Here is an 18,015-nt window from a genome sequence, read left to right as displayed (position 1 = left end):
GCATCAAGAGCAATTTTTATTTTTAAGCATGGTTTCTAAAAGATGATGTGTCTGGGAGGAGGTTCCAAAGCTAATTGCCATGACTTTATCAAGGCTTTACCATACGAAAGGAGATTTTATCTTGCATATATTATGCACAGTGAGAACTTAAATTGCTCAGCAACTCATGGTAATGAAGATCGGCCATTCATATGCCAATAACCCATGACTGGGTCTTAGCACAATGTTGGTAGTAAGGTTCAAGAGACATCCTGAAGACATCAAAATGCATTCAGCACCCTACAGGAAAAAAGTTGAAGGAACATATTGCATTATAGTAATTTATCTATGAAATGGTCCCCAAAAGGGTGCTCAAGGGGCTCAATAGCAGTTGAAAGAAAATTCAGCTCCTGACTCAATACCCCATTCTATGAGATAGTATTATCAAATCTACTGGGTCCCCATAAATCTAGCCTTGGAAGCATCTTTTCTGACCACAATGCAGTAAGATTAGATCTCAATTACAGGAGAAAAAATATTAAAAATTCCAACATATGGAGGCTGAACAACACGCTGCTGAATAACCAACAAATCACAGAAGAAATCAAAAAAGAAATCAAAATATGCATAGAAATGAATGAAAATGAAAACACAACAACCAAAAACCTGTGGGACACTGTAAAAGCAGTGCTAAGGGGAAAGTTCATAGCAATACAGGTATACCTCAAAAAACAACAAAAAAGTCAAATAAATAACCTAACTCTACACCTAAAGCAACTAGAAAAGGAAGAAATGAAGAACCCCAGGGTTAGTAGAAGGAAAGAAATCTTAAAAATTAGGGCAGAAATAAATGCAAAAGAAACAAAAGAGACCATAGCAAAATCTACTGGGTGGTTTTCTTGAGTACAGAAAATGGCATTCTTTCATGTGTTGACTTGTGAGGTCCAAGGACCTCAGGGAAGATAAATAAATGCATCATAAAAAGGTCCTAAGGTCAGGAGAATGAAGGAAAACCTGAATGAGAGTGTAAGTTAGGTGAGTTCCAGCCAGAAAATCAGGCACTTGCCTAGAGTAAAGTCCAGCCACAACCTGGGATGTAACCCAGGTTCCTGGCTAGGGAGAAAGTGCCAAGCTTCTTTGGGCACCAGAAAGGAGAGACACTGGGCCTTCAAAAGCCAGCCGAACAAGGATCTCCTCAGGACAGAGGGAACTGACATTAATAAGGAGTCCCTTGTGTTGGGCATTGAATGCATGCCAAGCACCCTGAAAAACATTTTCCAAACATTATCACATTTTTTCTCCCATACAAATATCCATCCCCTTGGACTCCAAAAGCTAAAGATGAGGACTCCAAAGCTAAAGAAACAAACAAAAAAGGGAAAGCAAGTTGACCAAGGTAAGCACAGCTAGGCATGGACTGGGAATGTATCTACAGGTATACTTTTTATAGGATCATGCCTGCAAACTGCCTAAGATCATGACAAAGAAGGGCATGAAAGTTTTAAGCATACACTGGAAGGAGAATTGGTTCCAGAGAGAAAAGTATTTGAAGTTCTATGTAAAAATCATCAGTCAGCCCTTCATTGTTGTTTCCTAAGTAGACTTGGGCAAAACTACTTGTTATTAAGAAACATTCCTAAGAACCTTAATTAGGGTTTCTGAAATTCAAACTCAGCACACACTGAGGCTCAGAGTGGTTATGTGTTTTGCTCTGGAATTCTGTCTACAAGAGAGTCCATTTGACTACAAGGACCACGTTCTTTGAAGAATTTAGGACCAGGAATTCAAGAACATACAAGGACCGCTAGGAGTATAGGATTCTTCATTTCTCATGACCATCCCGAGCCCAGATATCACCAATCATGTTCCCTTTTGTGGACCCTGTCTGTTTCTGAGAGACAAATTGCAAAGGATCAGAGAAATTCTCAACCTCATGAAAGGAGTAAGGGGAAAGAGACAGAGAGAGAAAAAGAAATTAGAAGGAGAAACTGAGGATTTGCCTATCTCCTGCTTTCATTCACACTCAGAAGTGACATAGGTATGTGCCCTATGAGGGGTGGCAAGGAGAAAGGGGTTTGGTGGGGGAAGGGGGGCTCCAAAGCCATATTTTGTATTTTGATTACCCTTAAAATCTAACCATCCAAAAGAAAAAATAAGACAAATGTTTTATCTTTTTGCATTTGTGTGAAAACCTGTTAGTGATTTTAAAAGGATAGAGAAAGATAGCTTGGGGTAGGTGGAAGCCCTCGTGAAGGATGGAGACTTAGAATAGTGGAGTAGTCAGTATTCTAAAAAGGACCACAAAGACCAGGACAGAGAAAGGTGAGTGAGAATGGGGAGGTTGGAAAGGGCCAGGTCATGAAGCTCATTATGTCTGAGTCATGTTGAGGAGTTTACATTTTAGTCCCAGTGAAATGGGAAACCCTTCTGGGGTTTTGTTCAGTTCAGTTCAGTCGCTCAGTCTTGTCTGACTCTTTGTGACCCCATGAACCACAACACGCCCAGCCTCCCTGTCCATCACCAACTTCTGGAGTCTACCCAAACTCATGTCCATTGAGTCGGTGATGCCATCCAACCATCTCATCCTCTGTCGTCCCCTTCTCCTCCTGACATCAATCTTTCCCAAAATCAGGGTCTTTTCCAATGAGTCAGCTCTTCCCATCAGGTGGCCAAAGTATTGGAGTTTCAGCTTCAACATCAGTCCTTCCAATAAACACTCAGGACTGATCACCTTTAGGATGGACAAGTTCGATCTCCTTGCAGTCCAAGACTCTCAAGAGTCTTCTCCAACATCACAGTTCAAAAACATCAATTCTTCAGCACTCAGCTTTCTTTATAGTCCAACTCTCACATCCATACATGACTACCAGAAAAGCCATAGCCTTGACTAGACGGAACTCTGTTGACAAAGTAATGTCTCTGTTTTTTAATATGCTGTCTAGGTTGGTCAGAACTTTTCTTTCAAGGAGTAAGCATCTTTTAATTTCATGGCTGCAGTCTACATCTACTGATGTTGGAGCCCAGAAAAATAAAGTCTGACATTGTGTCCACTGTTTCCCCATCTATTTGCCATGAAGTGATGGCACCAGATGCCATGATCTTAGTTTTCTGAATGTTGAGTTTTAAGCCAACTTTTTCACTCTCCTCTTTCACTTTCATCAAGAGGCTCTTTAGTTCTTCTTCACCTTTTGCCATAAGGGTGGTGTCATCTGCATATCTGAGGTTATTGATATTTCTCCCGGAAATCTTGATTCCAGCTTGTGCTTCATCCAGCCCAGCGTTTCTCATGATGTACTCTGCATATAAGTTAAATAAGCATGGGACAATATACAGCCTTGATGTACTCCTTTTCCTATTTGGAACCAGTCTGTTGTTCCATGTCCAGTTCTAATTCTTGCTTCCTGACCTGCATAAAGATATCTCAAGAGGCAGGTCAGAGGGTCTGGTATTCCCATCTCTCTCAGATTTTCCCACAGTTTATTGTGATCCACACAGTCAAAGGCTTTGGCATAGTCAATAAAGCAGAAATAGATGTTTTTCTGGAACTCTCTTGCTTTTATGATGATCCAGCAGATGTTGGCAATTTGGTCTCTGGTTCCTCTGCCTTTTCTAAAACCAGCTTGAACATCTGAAAGTCCACGGTTCACATATTGCTAAAGTCTGGCTTGGAGCATTTTGAGCATTACCTTACTAGCATGTGAGATGAGTGCAATTTTGCTGTAGTTTGAGCATTCTTTGCCATTGCCTTTCTTTGGGTTTGGAATGAAAACAGACCTTTTCCAGTCCTGTGGCCACTGCTGAGTTTTCCAAATTTGCTGGCAAATGGAGTGCAGCACTTTCACAGCATCATCTTTTAGCATTTGTTATAGCTCAACTGGAATTCCATCACCTCCATTAGCTTTGTTCGTAGTGATGCTTCCTAAGGCCCACTTGAATTCACATTCAAGAATGTCTGGCTCTAGGTGAGTGACCACACCATCATGATTATCTGGGTCATGAAGATCTTTTTTGTACAGTTTTTCTGTGTGCAAAAAGTGAAGAAGAACTAAAGAGCCTCTTGATGAAAGTGAAAGAGGAGAGTGAAAAAGTTGGCTTAAAGCTCAACATTCAGAAAACTAAGATCATGGCATCCGGGCCCATCAACTCATGGCAAATAGATGGGGAAACTGTGGAAACAATGGCTGACTTTATTTTGGGGGGCTCCAAAATCACTGCAGATGGTGATTGCAGCCATGAAATTAAAAACGCTTACTCCTTGGAAGGAAAGTTATGACCAACTTAGACAGCATATTAAAAAGCAGAGACATTACTTTGTCAACAAAGGTCTGTTTAGTTCAGGGTATGATTTTTCCAGTAGTCATGTATGGATGTGAGAATGGACTGTGAAGAAAGCTGAGCGCCGAAGAATTGATGCTTTTGGACTGCGGTGTTGAAGAAGCCTCTTGAGAGTCCCTTGGACTGCAAGGAGATCCAACCCGTCCATACTAAAGGAAATCAGCCCTGAGTGTTCATTGGAAGCACTGATGTTGAAGCTGAAACTCCAATATTTTGGCCAACTGATGGGAAAAGCTGACTCATTGGAAAAGACCCTGATGCTGGGAAAGATTGATGTCAGGAGGAGAAGGGGACGACAGAGGATGAGATGGTTGGATGGCATCACCGACTCAATGGACATGAGTTTGTGTAAACTCCAGGAGTTGGTGATGAACAGGGAGGCCTGGCGTGCTGTGGTTCATGGGGTCGCAAAGAGTTGGACATGACTGAGCGACTGAACTGAACTGAACTCTGTGTATTCTTGCTACCTCTTCTTAATATCTTCTGTTTCTGTTAGGTCCATACCATTTCTGTCCTTTACTGAGCCCATCTTTGCATGAAATGTTCCCTTGGTATCTCTAATTTTCTTGAAAAGATCTCTAGTCTTTCCCAATCTATTATTTCCTCTATTTCTTTGCACTGATCACTGAGGAAGGCTTTCTTATATCTCCTTGCTATTCTTTGGAACTTGGCATTCAGATGCTTATATCTTTCTTTTTCTCCTTTGCTTTTCGCTTCTCTTCTTTTCACAGCTATTTGTAAGGCCTCCTCAGACAGCCATTTTGCTTTTTTGCATTTCTTTTTCTTGGGGATGGTCTTGATCCCTGTCTCCTGCATGATGTCACAAACCTCTGTCTATAGCTCATCAGGCACTCTGTCTATCAGATCTAGTCCCTTAAATCTATTTCCTGCTTCCACTGTATAATTGTAAAGGATTTGATTTAGGTCATGCCTAAATGGTCTAGTGGTTTTCCCTACTTTCTTAAATTTAAGTCTGAATTTGGCAATAAGGAGTTCATGATTTGTGCCACAGTCAGCTCCTGGTCTTGTTTTTGCTGACTGTAGAGAGCTTCTCCATCTTTGGCTGCAAAGAATAGAATCAATCTGATTTTGGTGTTGGCCATTTGGTGATGTCCATGTGTAGAGTCTTCTCTCGTGTTGTTGGAAGAGGGTGTTTGTTATGGCCAGTGCATTCTCTTGGCAAAATTCTATTAGCCTTTGCCCTGCTTCATTCTGTACTCCAAGGCCAAATTCACCAGTTACTCCAGGTGTTTCTTGACTTCCTACTTTTGCATTCCAGTCCCCTATAATGAAAAGGACATCCTTTTTGGGTGTTAGTTCTAAAAGGTCTTGTAGGTCTTGATAGAGCCCTTCAACTTCAGCTTCTTCAGTATTACTGGTGAGGGGATAGACTTGGATTACCATGATATTGAATGGCTTGCCTTGGAAATGAACAGATATCATTCTGTCATTTTTGAGATTGCATCCAAATACTGCATTTTGAACTCCTTTGTTGATTATGATGGCTACTCCATTTCTTCTAAAGGATTCTTGCCCACAGTAGTAGATATAATGGTCATCTGAGTTAAATTCACCCATTCCAGTCCATATTAGTTCTCTGATTCCTAAAATGCCGACATTCCCTCTTGCCATCTCCTCTTTGACCACTTCCAATTTGCCTTGATTCATGGACCTAACATTCCAGGTTCCTATGCAATATTGCTCTTTACAGCATTGGATCTTGCTTCTATCACCAGTTCCATCCACAACTGGGTGTTGTGTTTGCTTTGGCTCCGTCTCTGCATTCTCTCTGGAGTTGTTGCTCCACTGATCTCCAGTAGCATATTGGGCACCTACCAACCTGGGGAGTTCATCTTTTAGTGCTCTATCTTTTTGCCTTTTCATACTATTCATGGGGTTCTCAAGGCAAGAATAATGCAGTGGTTTGCTATTCCCTTCTCCAGTGGACCACATTTTGTCAGAACTCTCCACCATGACCTGTCCATCTTGGGTGGCCCTACACGGCATGGCTTAGTTTCACTGAGTTAGACAAAGCTGTGGTCCATGTGATTAGATTGGTTAATTTTCTGTGATTGTGGTTTCAGTCTGTCTGCCTTCTGATGTCCTCTCTCTGAGCCTACCGTCTTACTGGGGTTTCTCTTACCTTGGATGTGGAGTATCTCTTCACGGCTGCTCCAGCAAATTGCAGCCACTGCTCCTTACCTTGGATGTGGGGTATCTCCTCACAGCCACAGCCACTGACCTGGGACGTCAGGTATCTCCTCGCTGCTCCAGCACTGCACAACCCTGGGGTTTTGAGTGGGGGAGGCAAAAAGCATCATTTATTTTTCTGGCTACTGGATGGAGAAGGAAGTTAGGTGCAAGTGGGGGACCAGTTAGGAGGCTTGGCAGGACCCCGTGAGAGGCACAGTGGTGGACTCCCAGTGAAGTTGGAGAGGTTCAAGTGGTATTTGGGTGGTAGAGGTGATAGGAATGGCTGAAGGATGAGATAATGACCAGAGGAAGATGTGGGTGTGGGAGAGAAAAGAAATAAGGGTGCTTTCCATTTTTATTTCACTTGAATATCTGAGTGGATGGTGGTGTTATTCATCTAGAAGGGGAAGGCTTCTGTGGGAGAAGGCAAGTTAGGGAGAGATGGGAACGGGAGATAAAAGAAACTCAGGCGTTCCATTTTTGCCATTTAATGTTCCCTCTTGAGAAACCTATATGCAGGCCAGGAAGCAAGAGTTAGAACTGGACATGGAACAACAGACTGGTTCCAAATAGGAAAAGGAGTACATCAAGGCTGTATATTGTCCCATGCTTATTTAACTGTACCCTGCAGAGTACATCATGAGAAATGCTGTGCTGGAAGAAGCACAAGCTGGAATCAAGATTTCTGGGAGAAATATCAATAACCTCAGATATGCAAATGAAACTACCCTTATGGCAGAAAGTGAAGAAGAACTAAAAAGCCTCTTGATGAAAGTAAAAGAGGAGAGTGAAAAGGTTGCTTACAGCTCAACATTCAGAACTAAGATCATGGCATCTGGTCCCATCACTTCATGGCAAATAGATGGCGAAACAGTGGAAACAGTGTCAGAGTTTATTTTGGGGAGCTCCAAAATCACTGCAGATGGTGACTGCAGCCATGAAATTAAAAGACACTTACTCCTTGGAAGGAAAGTTATGACCCACCTAGATAGCATATTCGAAAGCAGAGACATTACTTTGTCAACAAAGGTCCATCTAGTCAAGGCTATGGTCTTTCCAGTAGTCATGTATGGATGTGAGAATGGACTGTGAAGAAAGCTGAGCGCCGAAGAATTGATGCTTTTGAACTGTGGTGTTGGAGAAGACTCTTGAGAGTCCCTTGGACTGCAAGGAGATCCAATCAGTCCATCCTAAAGGAGATCAGTCCTGGGTGTTCTTTGGAAGTGCTGATGGTAAAGCTGAAACTCCAATACTTCATGCAAAGAGTTGACTCATTGGAAAAGACTCTGATGCTGGGAGGGGTTGGGGCAGGAGGAGAAGGGGATAACAGAGGATGAGATGGCTGGATGGCATCACCGACTCGATGGACATCAGTTTGAGTGAACTCCGGGAGTTGGTGATGGACAGGGAGGTCTGGCGTGCTGCATTTCATGGGGTCGCAGAGTCAGACACGACTGAGCAACTGAACTGAACTGAACTGAAGGATGAAATGCCTATGAAACCTCCAGGTGGAGATTCAAATGAGCATACAAATAAGTGTGAGATCACTACCTCTTATCTTCCCTCCCATGCTCCAACCCCCAAGACACAAATGGGACCATATACTGTCCCCTCTCCGCAGTTTGCTTTCCTCCATATTTTGAAGGTGCTCCTAAATCAGATGCTATAGACATGACTCGTGCTTGTTAATGATTGCATAAGAATCCATAGAATGGCTATACCACAATGTTTTCAGTCATTCCACAACTGATGAGTGCTTACTCTGTATCCTAGTTTGCCCCACCTTGCAGTGAACAGGAAGAGAAGTCTAAACCCTAGCACCCAAAGTTCTTATTGTCCCGCTTTAAACCAACTCCCATGCATATACAGCCTGGAACACTGAAAGCAGGACCTGACTGAGGACACTGAGGCTGGACCATGCACGACCTTGGAGAGAAGTCAGGTTTAGGGCCGGCCCATTTACTGCCCAGTCCTTCTCAGTCTATTCTGCTGGCTTGTCATCCTCAACCCAACTTCCACATGTTGGCGTGTCTCAGCAAATAGCCATGCACATTCCTCTCCTAACAGTACCCTCTCGAGATGAGTCTTCCCAGTCTTGTGGCTTTAAACACTATCTGTGTCCTGTTGTCTTGATAATTCTGCTTTTGCAGCCTACATGGAGAGTGGACTTCTCCAAACCTCTGACACTTAACAAGTGCAAATAGGAACTCTTGACACACATGCCCAACTGGCTTTCTTCCTTCTCCAAACCTATCACATCCACTCCCTGTATTCTCTGTGACTATACATAACACCTTCATTACCAAGACCTGCAAGAAAATACTCTCATAGTAATCGTTCACATCTTAAGTTTGTTCACCAACTGCCTTCAATCCACCAGCAAGTATGTCTGTTCTCTTTCCAAAATATCATGAGAACACATGCACTATTCTCTAAATTCATGTTGCCTTTCCGGGCCAAGCCACTGCCATCTCCCAAGTGGGTTACTGCAAGAGGGTTCAAATCGGTCTCCCTGCTTTGCTTTGTGCCCTGCCCACTTATGGTATTTTCCACAGAGAGCAGTCAGAGAGAAATTACTGCATATAATTAGATCATGGCACTCCCTTGATTCAGTTCTCTCTCTGGCTCCCCAGAGCTCTTTGAGTGAAAACGAAACTCCATCATGGCTCCTTCCCACCACTGCACTGTCCTTTGTTCCCTCCATCCCCTCTCTCACTGGGCTCCAGCCACACTGGCATCCTTTCTGCCCCTCCAGTGCCCCTCTTTTCTGCTACAAGGCCAGAGGAATTGCAGTTCTCCCTGCTGGGCAGGCTTTCCCCCTGTTTCCCAGCAGAACTGACCACATATCATTGTCCTCGGAAAGGCCATCCCTGACCTCTGCCACTTCTCTTGGGTTCTAGGTGATATGTACCAAATCATTTCATTTATTTCCCTGAGGGCATTTGTAGCAACCTCTAAGTGCTTTTATATTTTCTGCCATGTTTATATTCCCCACTAGAAAATAAGTTCCTTGGATGCAGGGGCTCTCTGTCTAGAAGAATGGCTGGTACAGGGTAGTCCTCCATAAATACTTACTGAAGGGACCTCTCCCTCCCTCTATTGACACTCCACAGGGCTCTTCACTTTTGCCTCAGTTACAGCAGCCAGTAGTCAGAACACTTTCAATTGCAGATGTGACCCAGAACTGAAAAGAAGGAGAAGGGGACGTCATAGAAGCCTCTGTGAGAAAGGACTTGGAGAGTATTCCCCAGGTGCTCTCCTTGTCACTGGAGTAGCCCTGTTCCTGCTGCTGGAGGATCAAGGGCCTAGGAATTGTCTTCTGACAAGTTTGTGGATTCACTGACCAAGCATGACTTTACTTCACCTCTTTCTCCTATTGTTTCACTGATTTCTGTTGGCTCTGTGGGCTGGAAGTCAAAGCCAGAGACAGAGAACTTGTTGAGTTCTGGTCCTTGAATTGGTCCCTCTTGTTCCTTCTGCCTCCAAACAATGGGCTGAGAAGTTCTTCTTGTCATCTCCTGACCCCCTGCTGCTGCTGCTGCTAAGTCGCTTCAGTCCTGTCCGACTCTGTGTAACCCCAGAGATGGCAGCCCACCAGGCTCCCCTGTCCCTGGGATTTTCCAGGCAAGAACACTGGAGTGGGATGTCATTGCCTTCTCCGACCTCCTGACCCCCTACCCACCAGCATTCGTGGCTTCCTCCTTGGCCTCTGCTTCCTTGGGTCCTTCTTGGCGGCCACCTGGAATGGTGAGGCACAGCTCATCTGCTTCCTGCCTACAAGCAACCTAAGATTCTCAGGAGGTCCTAAGAGTGGTGACAGTGACCACCTTGGTCAAGGCACCAGCTGCACAGCAGGCTCTTGCTAAGTCTATGTCCCTGCCCTTTGCTGGCACTAGCCCTGTCTAGGGGTAGAGGGCTAGACTTTGCATGCTGGCGAGGTAACATGTCTGCATGTCTGCTTCTCAGTCTTCTTGGGATGCTTTCCAGGCAGCGATGAGAAAGTTCTCACTGCTTCACACCCCATGGTGACCCAGTCAGTTCTGAAGGTGCAGGGTTGTTCAGGTCAAGGCAATGCAGAAAACACACCACAGAAAACAGCTTTATATACCCATGGAAGGTGGATGGACTTAGTGAGGGGGAGGAGAGAATGTGTGCTGAGCAGATGAAACTCCATGGCTGCCACAGTCCAATCACATAGCACATATGGCCCTCTGCTAGCATTTCTCTTATTTGTATGGGCAGCCCAAGCTTTAGTGGAGTGAGACATCCTGAGGAAAGGCTCTATGGTTTGATCAGTTTTTTATATTTGATCCCGAAGTCCACAGTTCAACGCCTGGCTCATGGTAACTGTGAAACCCCTATTTATGGAGGGAAAGGGGGAAAGGAGGGAAGAGTTGTTCTTGTAACTGGTCACATCTGACTGTCTTTTTTAAATTCTGTCAGCTCTGTCTCAGTGCTGACTGTGTGTGTGTGTGTTCATGCGTGCGTACATTTATACATATATCGACGGGTTCCCCCCAAGTTTTATTGAGATATAATTGACATATAACACTATATAAGTTTAAAGTATACAACAAAATGATTTGATACATATACATATCACTAAAATGATTACCACAAGAAGTTTAATAAACATCCATCGCCTCAGTTACACTTTGTTTTCCCCTTTTAATGAGAACTTTTAATATCTACTCTTAGCTACTTTCTGTGTTGATATTTAGTTTGTACTAAAGATCTGATCATACCAAGTCCCTCCGTGAATGTGTTGAGTGGGCCCCGTGAGCTTGGGTATAGAGTCCAAGCATCTTAGCTTTCTTTTCAGGGCCCCCACACCTTCCAACCCCATCTTCTACCATATACTCTTGGAGATCATGAGCTCTGTCCACATCAGATGATTAGGCATGACGAGAAGTGACTATGCATGTGCTAGCATGCTATAGGGCCTTGGACACAGACTCATCCCTCTGTCTGTGGGAATGGAATGCCTTCCATTCTGCCTCAACGTGCTGGACTGCTACTACTCATCTTTCAGAGGTCACCTTGGGGGTTTAGTCTTCTGTGCAGTTTTGCTTGATTCCCACCAGAAAAGGTTTGGGTGGGTCCTCCTTTCTGGAAGAAGTAGGACTCTAGCCTCTGTTGCACTCTACTCTAATGGTTGCTTGCTTGCCTATCCTCTCAGCATTTGGCCTTGTGTGGCCTCTCTGCTCCAATACACACTGCTCACCTTTCCTCACCTTGCCCCACACCTCCAACACATCAACATTCACTACTCAAGTATCACACTGCCTGTCTCTAAGCCCCCAGTGCCAAGTGGTGGGTAAGGCTCCCCTAAATATTAACTGGTGAACTGGAAGGAGACACCTCATCCTAGAGAGATTTCCAGTTTTGTTTTTGTTTTGAACATGGATGTACCGTTCGTGGTTCACACTGGGAATGTCAGCAAGTCGAGGGCAGAGACAAGAAGAAACAAATGCCTGGCTCTGGACCAGGTCCTGTTCTCGGCTCTTGATTTGACTTTCCTCACTTATCATGGAGGATGGCACTAAGAACAGAGTGCTCTTGATTCCTCCCCTGCTTCCAGGCTGCATGAATTGAGGCTGAGTGGGTGGGAGGAGTTGGGGGCTGAAGAACCCCCAGGTCCTTAGTTCTCCCATAGTCTGGAGCAGGGACAGGGTTTCCAGCCCACACTGTCTGCTCCCAAGGTCAATCTCAAGACTGGTCCATCTCCTCTTGCTTCAGACTCCTGTATATCCCTAGGCTCCATAAATATTTGTGGCATGGCATTATGAATAAATGAGTACGTGTTCTTGTGTTCTTTATTTCTTCCACAAGTGTTGTAGAGGAAGGAAAGAGCTGGAAAAGGGGGAAGAATCTCTGAGAAAAATGGGTCAGCAGGCTGCAGGGCTGGAGGGGGGAGAGTGTCCCATTAGCCCCAGCTCCAATTCAGAATAGGAGTTGTTGCCTTGGTGGCGGTAATGTTTGCGAGTGTGTGTGCGTTGAGGTGGGGAAGAAGCAACCCCTAAACGCGAGAAAACCATTTTTGCTTGGGTTTGTTTAGGCCGGGCAAGTGTTTTCTCAATGCCGCCCACCTTCTCTTGCAAGGTGCTTGATTTAATCATTTAAATGTTCTATGGGGAGAGGAAGGATAAAACAAAACTCCCTAAATCTACGTCAGATTCCCTTGGTCCACATGGAACCCTTTCCCTGTCTTCCTCTTCATACACATCCAGTTGATCCAGAGGCTGAGAACCCACACTCCCTCCCGCCAACACCAAGCCTCCCGCTCCCGCCCCCTCCCACCGCCCGCTGCCCCGCAGCCCCCAAGCAGCCACAGGGGGAACCAAAGAGACAGAAGCCTTCCCGGCTGCCCGGACCACAGACGCCAACACCCCCCGCCCCCCACCACACGCCGCCCGCCGGCACCCCGCACGCTAACCCACGACCGAGCGGCGGCGGCAGCAGCGGGCTCTGGGCTGCAGGCTGCGGTGACTCGCACTGGCGCGCTCCTGGCAGCGCTAGCCATCCCAGGTGACTGGGACTCGCTAGATCGGCTGGCCCGGGGTCCTCCGCCCCAGCTCGCGCTCCCGGCCGGGGTTCCGGCGCCCACCTGCCCTCCAGCCCTCTCCCGCCTTTCACTCCCCAACGCAGGCTCGCCGGAAGGGAGGTCGCGGCAGCGGCCCGGCGGCACCGGCGACAGTGGCGACAGCGGCGACAGTGGCGGCGGCGGTGGCGGCTGCAGCAGCGGCGGAGGCTGCAGCGGCGACCGTGGCAGAGGCGGTGGCGGAGGCCTCCGTGGCGGAGACGGAAGCTGAGGTGGAGGCCGAGGCCTCAGTAGAGGAGGCAGTGGCGGAGGCCACCCTGGGGGAGGCGGTGGCAGCCCTGGCGGAGGAGGAGGCGGAGGCTGCACTGGCGGCAGCGGCCGTGGCGGTGGCGGAGGCCAGCGAGGCCGAAGCCGCCGCCGCCGCAGCAGAGGCTGCGGCGCTCACCGTGGGGGAGGCCGATGCGGATTCCGCTGCGGAGGTGGAGGCGGCGGTAGCGGCGGCGGCGGGGGCTACCTCCTTGGATGCAGATGCGGAAACGGGCAGGGGCTCCGAGAGGAACCCGGACTTTCCAATGGCCTCGCTGTACGTGGGCGACCTGCACCCTGAGGTGACGGAGGCAATGCTGTATGAGAAGTTCAGCCCGGCCGGGCCCATCCTCTCCATCCGCATTTGCAGGGACAAGATCACCCGCCGCTCGTTGGGCTATGCGTATGTCAACTACCAGCAACCGGTGGACGCCAAGCGGGCCCTGGAGACCCTGAACTTTGATGTCATCAAGGGCAGGCCGGTGCGCATCATGTGGTCCCAGCGGGACCCCTCGCTCCGCAAGAGCGGAGTGGGCAACGTCTTCATCAAGAACCTGGGCAAGACCATCGACAACAAGGCTCTATACAACATCTTCTCGGCGTTCGGCAACATCCTGTCCTGCAAAGTAGCCTGCGACGAAAAGGGGCCCAAGGGCTATGGGTTCGTGCACTTCCAGAAGCAGGAGTCCGCCGAGCGGGCCATAGATGCGATGAATGGCATGTTCCTGAACTACCGCAAAATTTTCGTTGGGAGATTCAAGTCGCATAAAGAACGAGAGGCCGAAAGGGGAGCCTGGGCCAGGCAGTCCACCAGTGCTGACGTCAAGGATTTCGAGGAAGACACTGATGAGGAGGCCACCTTCCGATGAAAACATCCCAGGAGCGAGCCAGCCAGCAGAGCCAAACCTTGGCTCCCACTCGGTTTACAACCCCCCCACCCATCCCATTCCCCGCAACCCACCAGCAATGTATTGTATTGGGAGTGCAGGTCTCTCTCTCACCACTTCCTTCCTCCTTCCTTCCCTCCACCTCTGTCTTCCTGTTTGTCCCTCTCTGTCTCTCTCTGTCTCTGTCTTTGTCTCTCTCTGTCTCTCTCTCTCTGGACTTCCCCCTTCCCTCTCCTCCCCTCCCCCCACACCCACCTTGGGTGTTGTGAATAATCTTGCTAATCTGTGCCACTTGATAGTTAAAGGCTGCCTCTTCTTGTGGTTTGGTTTAAAAAGCACTTTCTCTCTTTGTTTTTTATTGCACAGGTGATGCAATGTCATAGTAGAAACATCAGAAAGGAGAAGGAAATCAGATGAGGGAAAACCTAGAGAGTAGTTGCTCCCCATGACCCTACTACCCGGAGACAACCACTTTTACCATTTTGGTGTGCTGTTTTTCAGGCTCTCTTCTCTCCTTTTCTCTCTCTCACCCTTCTTCACCTCCACCCCACCTTCCCTTTTAACACAGTGTTATAGAATGGTTCTTGTATGTGGTGTTTCTTAACCTGCTTTTTCAAAAACTAAAACCAAACAAACGTCAACCCATTGAACTTCTTTCCATGTTATTCAACAGGCTTGAGAAAGGTCATCTTCAGTGCCTGCAGAGTGTATCTATAGACCCTAACATTTCTGTAATCATTGCCGCATTGTTGGACATTTGGGTGGTGCCTAGTTCTTTCCCTGTGTTTAAACCCAGCACTGTGTATACTCTGATAAGTGAATTCTTCCTTGTCAAGCCAAATCTTTGCTAGCGTACAGGATGTTCTTACTTGTGAACTTGCAGGATCCACCTGTGGACATTTTAAAGACTGTTCCTTTGTGTTGCCCAATGGCCCCTTCATAAGCATTGTACCAGTTTGCATTCATACCACCCACCTCAACTAGTAAAAACAGTATGCCCATTTCCCCTGCATAGTCTCCTGGTCACTGTAATTGGTGTGTGTGTGCGTGCGTGTGTGTGTGCGCATGCGTGTGCCTGTGTCTTGGCCCACTTGATGGTTGTTATGCTGAATTTAAATGCTGTTTATCACCTCCTTTCCCTGAGCCCACTTTCTGCTCTTTTCCCCATTCTCAGAAAAATAATCCAGCTTCATTGTAGGGAAAAAAAATCACACAGCATACAAGTCAACAGAAGAAAATTAATTTCACAAGTAATCAGTCCTAATAACCTCCCTGAATCATTTTCTTCTGCATCTAATAGTTACTATGAAGTACATGAAACATATTAGGCTGTATCTTTCTAGTATTTTTCTGATTCATTTGTCATGTATGTATATAGTAATGTACATATTGTTTTTATACTTGCTTTTTGACACCTAAATATGTGTGTGTATGTTTATACACACAATACTCTTTAACTTCATTTCATTAAAGATAATTTTAAAATATTATTTCTGGTTGTTAATATTTCATTGAATTAATAATAAGTAGATACATATATAATAGTTTACTGCCCTTTCTCCTTTTGTCAGAAAAATTATTTAGCTTCATTGAAGGAAAAAAATTATGAAGCATACAAGTTATCCATGTCTATCTCTGTGTTCGTGTTTATACATGTTTTAACTGTTTCCTCATTGTTGCACTTCTAGGTTGTTGCTCATTTTTCCTTATACAAAGCTATCAAGTGAATTATAGTACACAAATCTTGCTCACTTTCCAGATCATTTCCTAAACAAATATTGCAGAGAAAAAAATTTAAGTATCAAACTATTCAGGCAGTTTGGTGGGAAAGTGCATTAATAAATGATCATCTGTAAAGATAGTATTTTATATTTGTAAGATGCACCAAATATTGTAAGGGACCTAGATTACCTATATTATTTTATGCAGTTGGCATTGCAGTCTTTTTTGTATTTTCTCAATATTTTATCAGGGAAACAGGAGCTTTTTGTTTTTATTTTAAGTGTATTTTATACAGTCTGTACACAAGTATAATAGAAAGTATTTTTGTTTATATAGCAAAAGTCACTCCTAATACCACTGCTTGACAAAATACATTTTAAATACATAAATATCTGTATGTTGTTGTTGTTCAGTCACTAAGTTGTGTCCAACTGTTTGTGACCCCATGGACTGTAGCACCACTGTCTCCTCTGTTCTCCATCATCTCCTGGAGTTTGCTCAAATTCATGTCAATTGAGTTGATGATGCTATCTAACCATCTCATCCTCTGCTGCCCCCTTCTCCTTTTTCCTTCAGTCTTTCCCAGCATCAGGGTCTTTCCCAATGAGTCATCTCTTCAAATCAGGTGGCCAGAGTATTGGAACTTCAGCTTCAGCATCAGTCCTTCCAATGAATATTCAGGTTTGATTTCCTTTAGAATGACTTGTTTAATCTCCTTGTAGTCCAAGGGACTCTTAAGAGTCTTCTCCAGCACCACAAATAGATATCTACATAACTTTATATTTTAAATAAAATATGCATTTTTTCATTGAAAGTTATTTTCACTGTAATAATTCTCTTGGACCATATTTCTAAATAAGTGTTCTCCTTTTGTTCTGTTGTTACATAATATGCCATCATAGAGATGAGCTATAATTTCTACAACCAAGCTTTCTTGCTGCTACTGCTGCTGCTAAGTCACTTCAGTCGTGTCCGACTCTGTGTGACCCCATAAATGGCAGCCCACCAGGCTCCCCCGTCCCTGGGATTCTCCAGGCAAGAACACTGGAGTGGGTTGCCATTCCCTTCTCCAATGCATGAAAGTGAAAAGTAAAGTGAAGTCGCTCAGTCGTGTCTGACTCCTAGCGACCCCATGGACTGCAGCCTACCAGGCTCCTCTGTCCATGGGATTTTCCAGGCAAGAGTACTGGAGTGGGGTGCCATTGCCTTTTCTGAAGCTTCCTTGGGCTATGTTTAAAATAATTCTGAAATTTTACTTGTAAGATCAGTTCTATGATGAGCACCTTTGTACCTGAATGTCTTGAAATATTTTATTATTTTCTATTCCTTACTATTTGAATTGTGGTTTGAATAATATGGACATGTCAATTTTTTTTTTTGGTCTTTTGCCCACATTTCGCTCTTAAAGTCTGTATCAACTGGTAGTGTAGGAGAGTGCCCAGCTTCTTAAATTGGCCAAAGTATTTTTTTAAAGTTTTGTGAAATGAAAATTATTTGTACATTTTTATTACATTTAAAAGTGCATTTAAAAATGAGATAAAGCACATCAAAATATACATAAGAACCACTTCAGACATTTATTTCCTATATATTTACAATTTTTCATCATACATCTATAAGCAGTTTTAACAATTATGGACATATTTTATCCCATAATTTGCCTTTCAATATATTATGAAGATACTTAAGACATCTAAGCCTCTTCAGTTTTATTCTAAACCTCACCATTTTACAAGACTGGATTTTTTTTTGGAAATATAACTGACTTGCAATATTAGTCGCAGGTGTACACCATAGTGCATAATACATAGTAACTTGATATTTTTATCAATATAAATTATGCATTGTAAAAATTATAAATAGTGACTATACATGCTAGGTTGTACATTACATCTTTGTAACTTTTTTATTTTGCACCTAGTAGTTTGCATGTCTCAATTGCCTTCACCTGTTGTGCCTATCCCCCACCTCTGTCTCCTTTGGTAACCACTAGTTTGTCATCTATATCTATGAAGTTGTTTCTGTATTGTTATATTTATTCATTTGTGTTAT

At 44.9% G+C, this 18,015-nt stretch overlaps 1 protein-coding gene across 1 annotated transcript; it reads left to right on the top strand.

The window, feature by feature from the left end:
• Positions 1–13,058: 13,058 nt before the first annotated feature.
• LOC102412583 (polyadenylate-binding protein 1-like 2) lies at positions 13,059–15,731 on the top strand. The gene has a single exon (XM_006055419.3). It carries the CDS (start codon positions 13,621–13,623, stop codon positions 14,221–14,223), a length of 603 nt encoding a protein of 200 aa, XP_006055481.1. The 5' UTR covers positions 13,059–13,620; the 3' UTR covers positions 14,224–15,731.
• The last annotated feature ends 2,284 nt before the right edge of the window (positions 15,732–18,015 follow it).

Source organism: Bubalus bubalis, chromosome X (genome assembly GCF_019923935.1).
Source record: "Bubalus bubalis isolate 160015118507 breed Murrah chromosome X, NDDB_SH_1, whole genome shotgun sequence".
Lineage (NCBI taxonomy): Eukaryota > Metazoa > Chordata > Mammalia > Artiodactyla > Bovidae > Bubalus > Bubalus bubalis.
Note: the sequence above shows the minus strand (reverse complement) of the source record. Positions and strands in the feature narration are given on the sequence as shown.

What these genes read in the sequence shown, in the direction of transcription:
- LOC102412583 (XM_006055419.3), top strand. Translation starts at nt 13,621, where the DNA reads ATGGCCTCGCTGTACGTGGGCGACCTGCACCCTGAGGTGACGGAGGCA.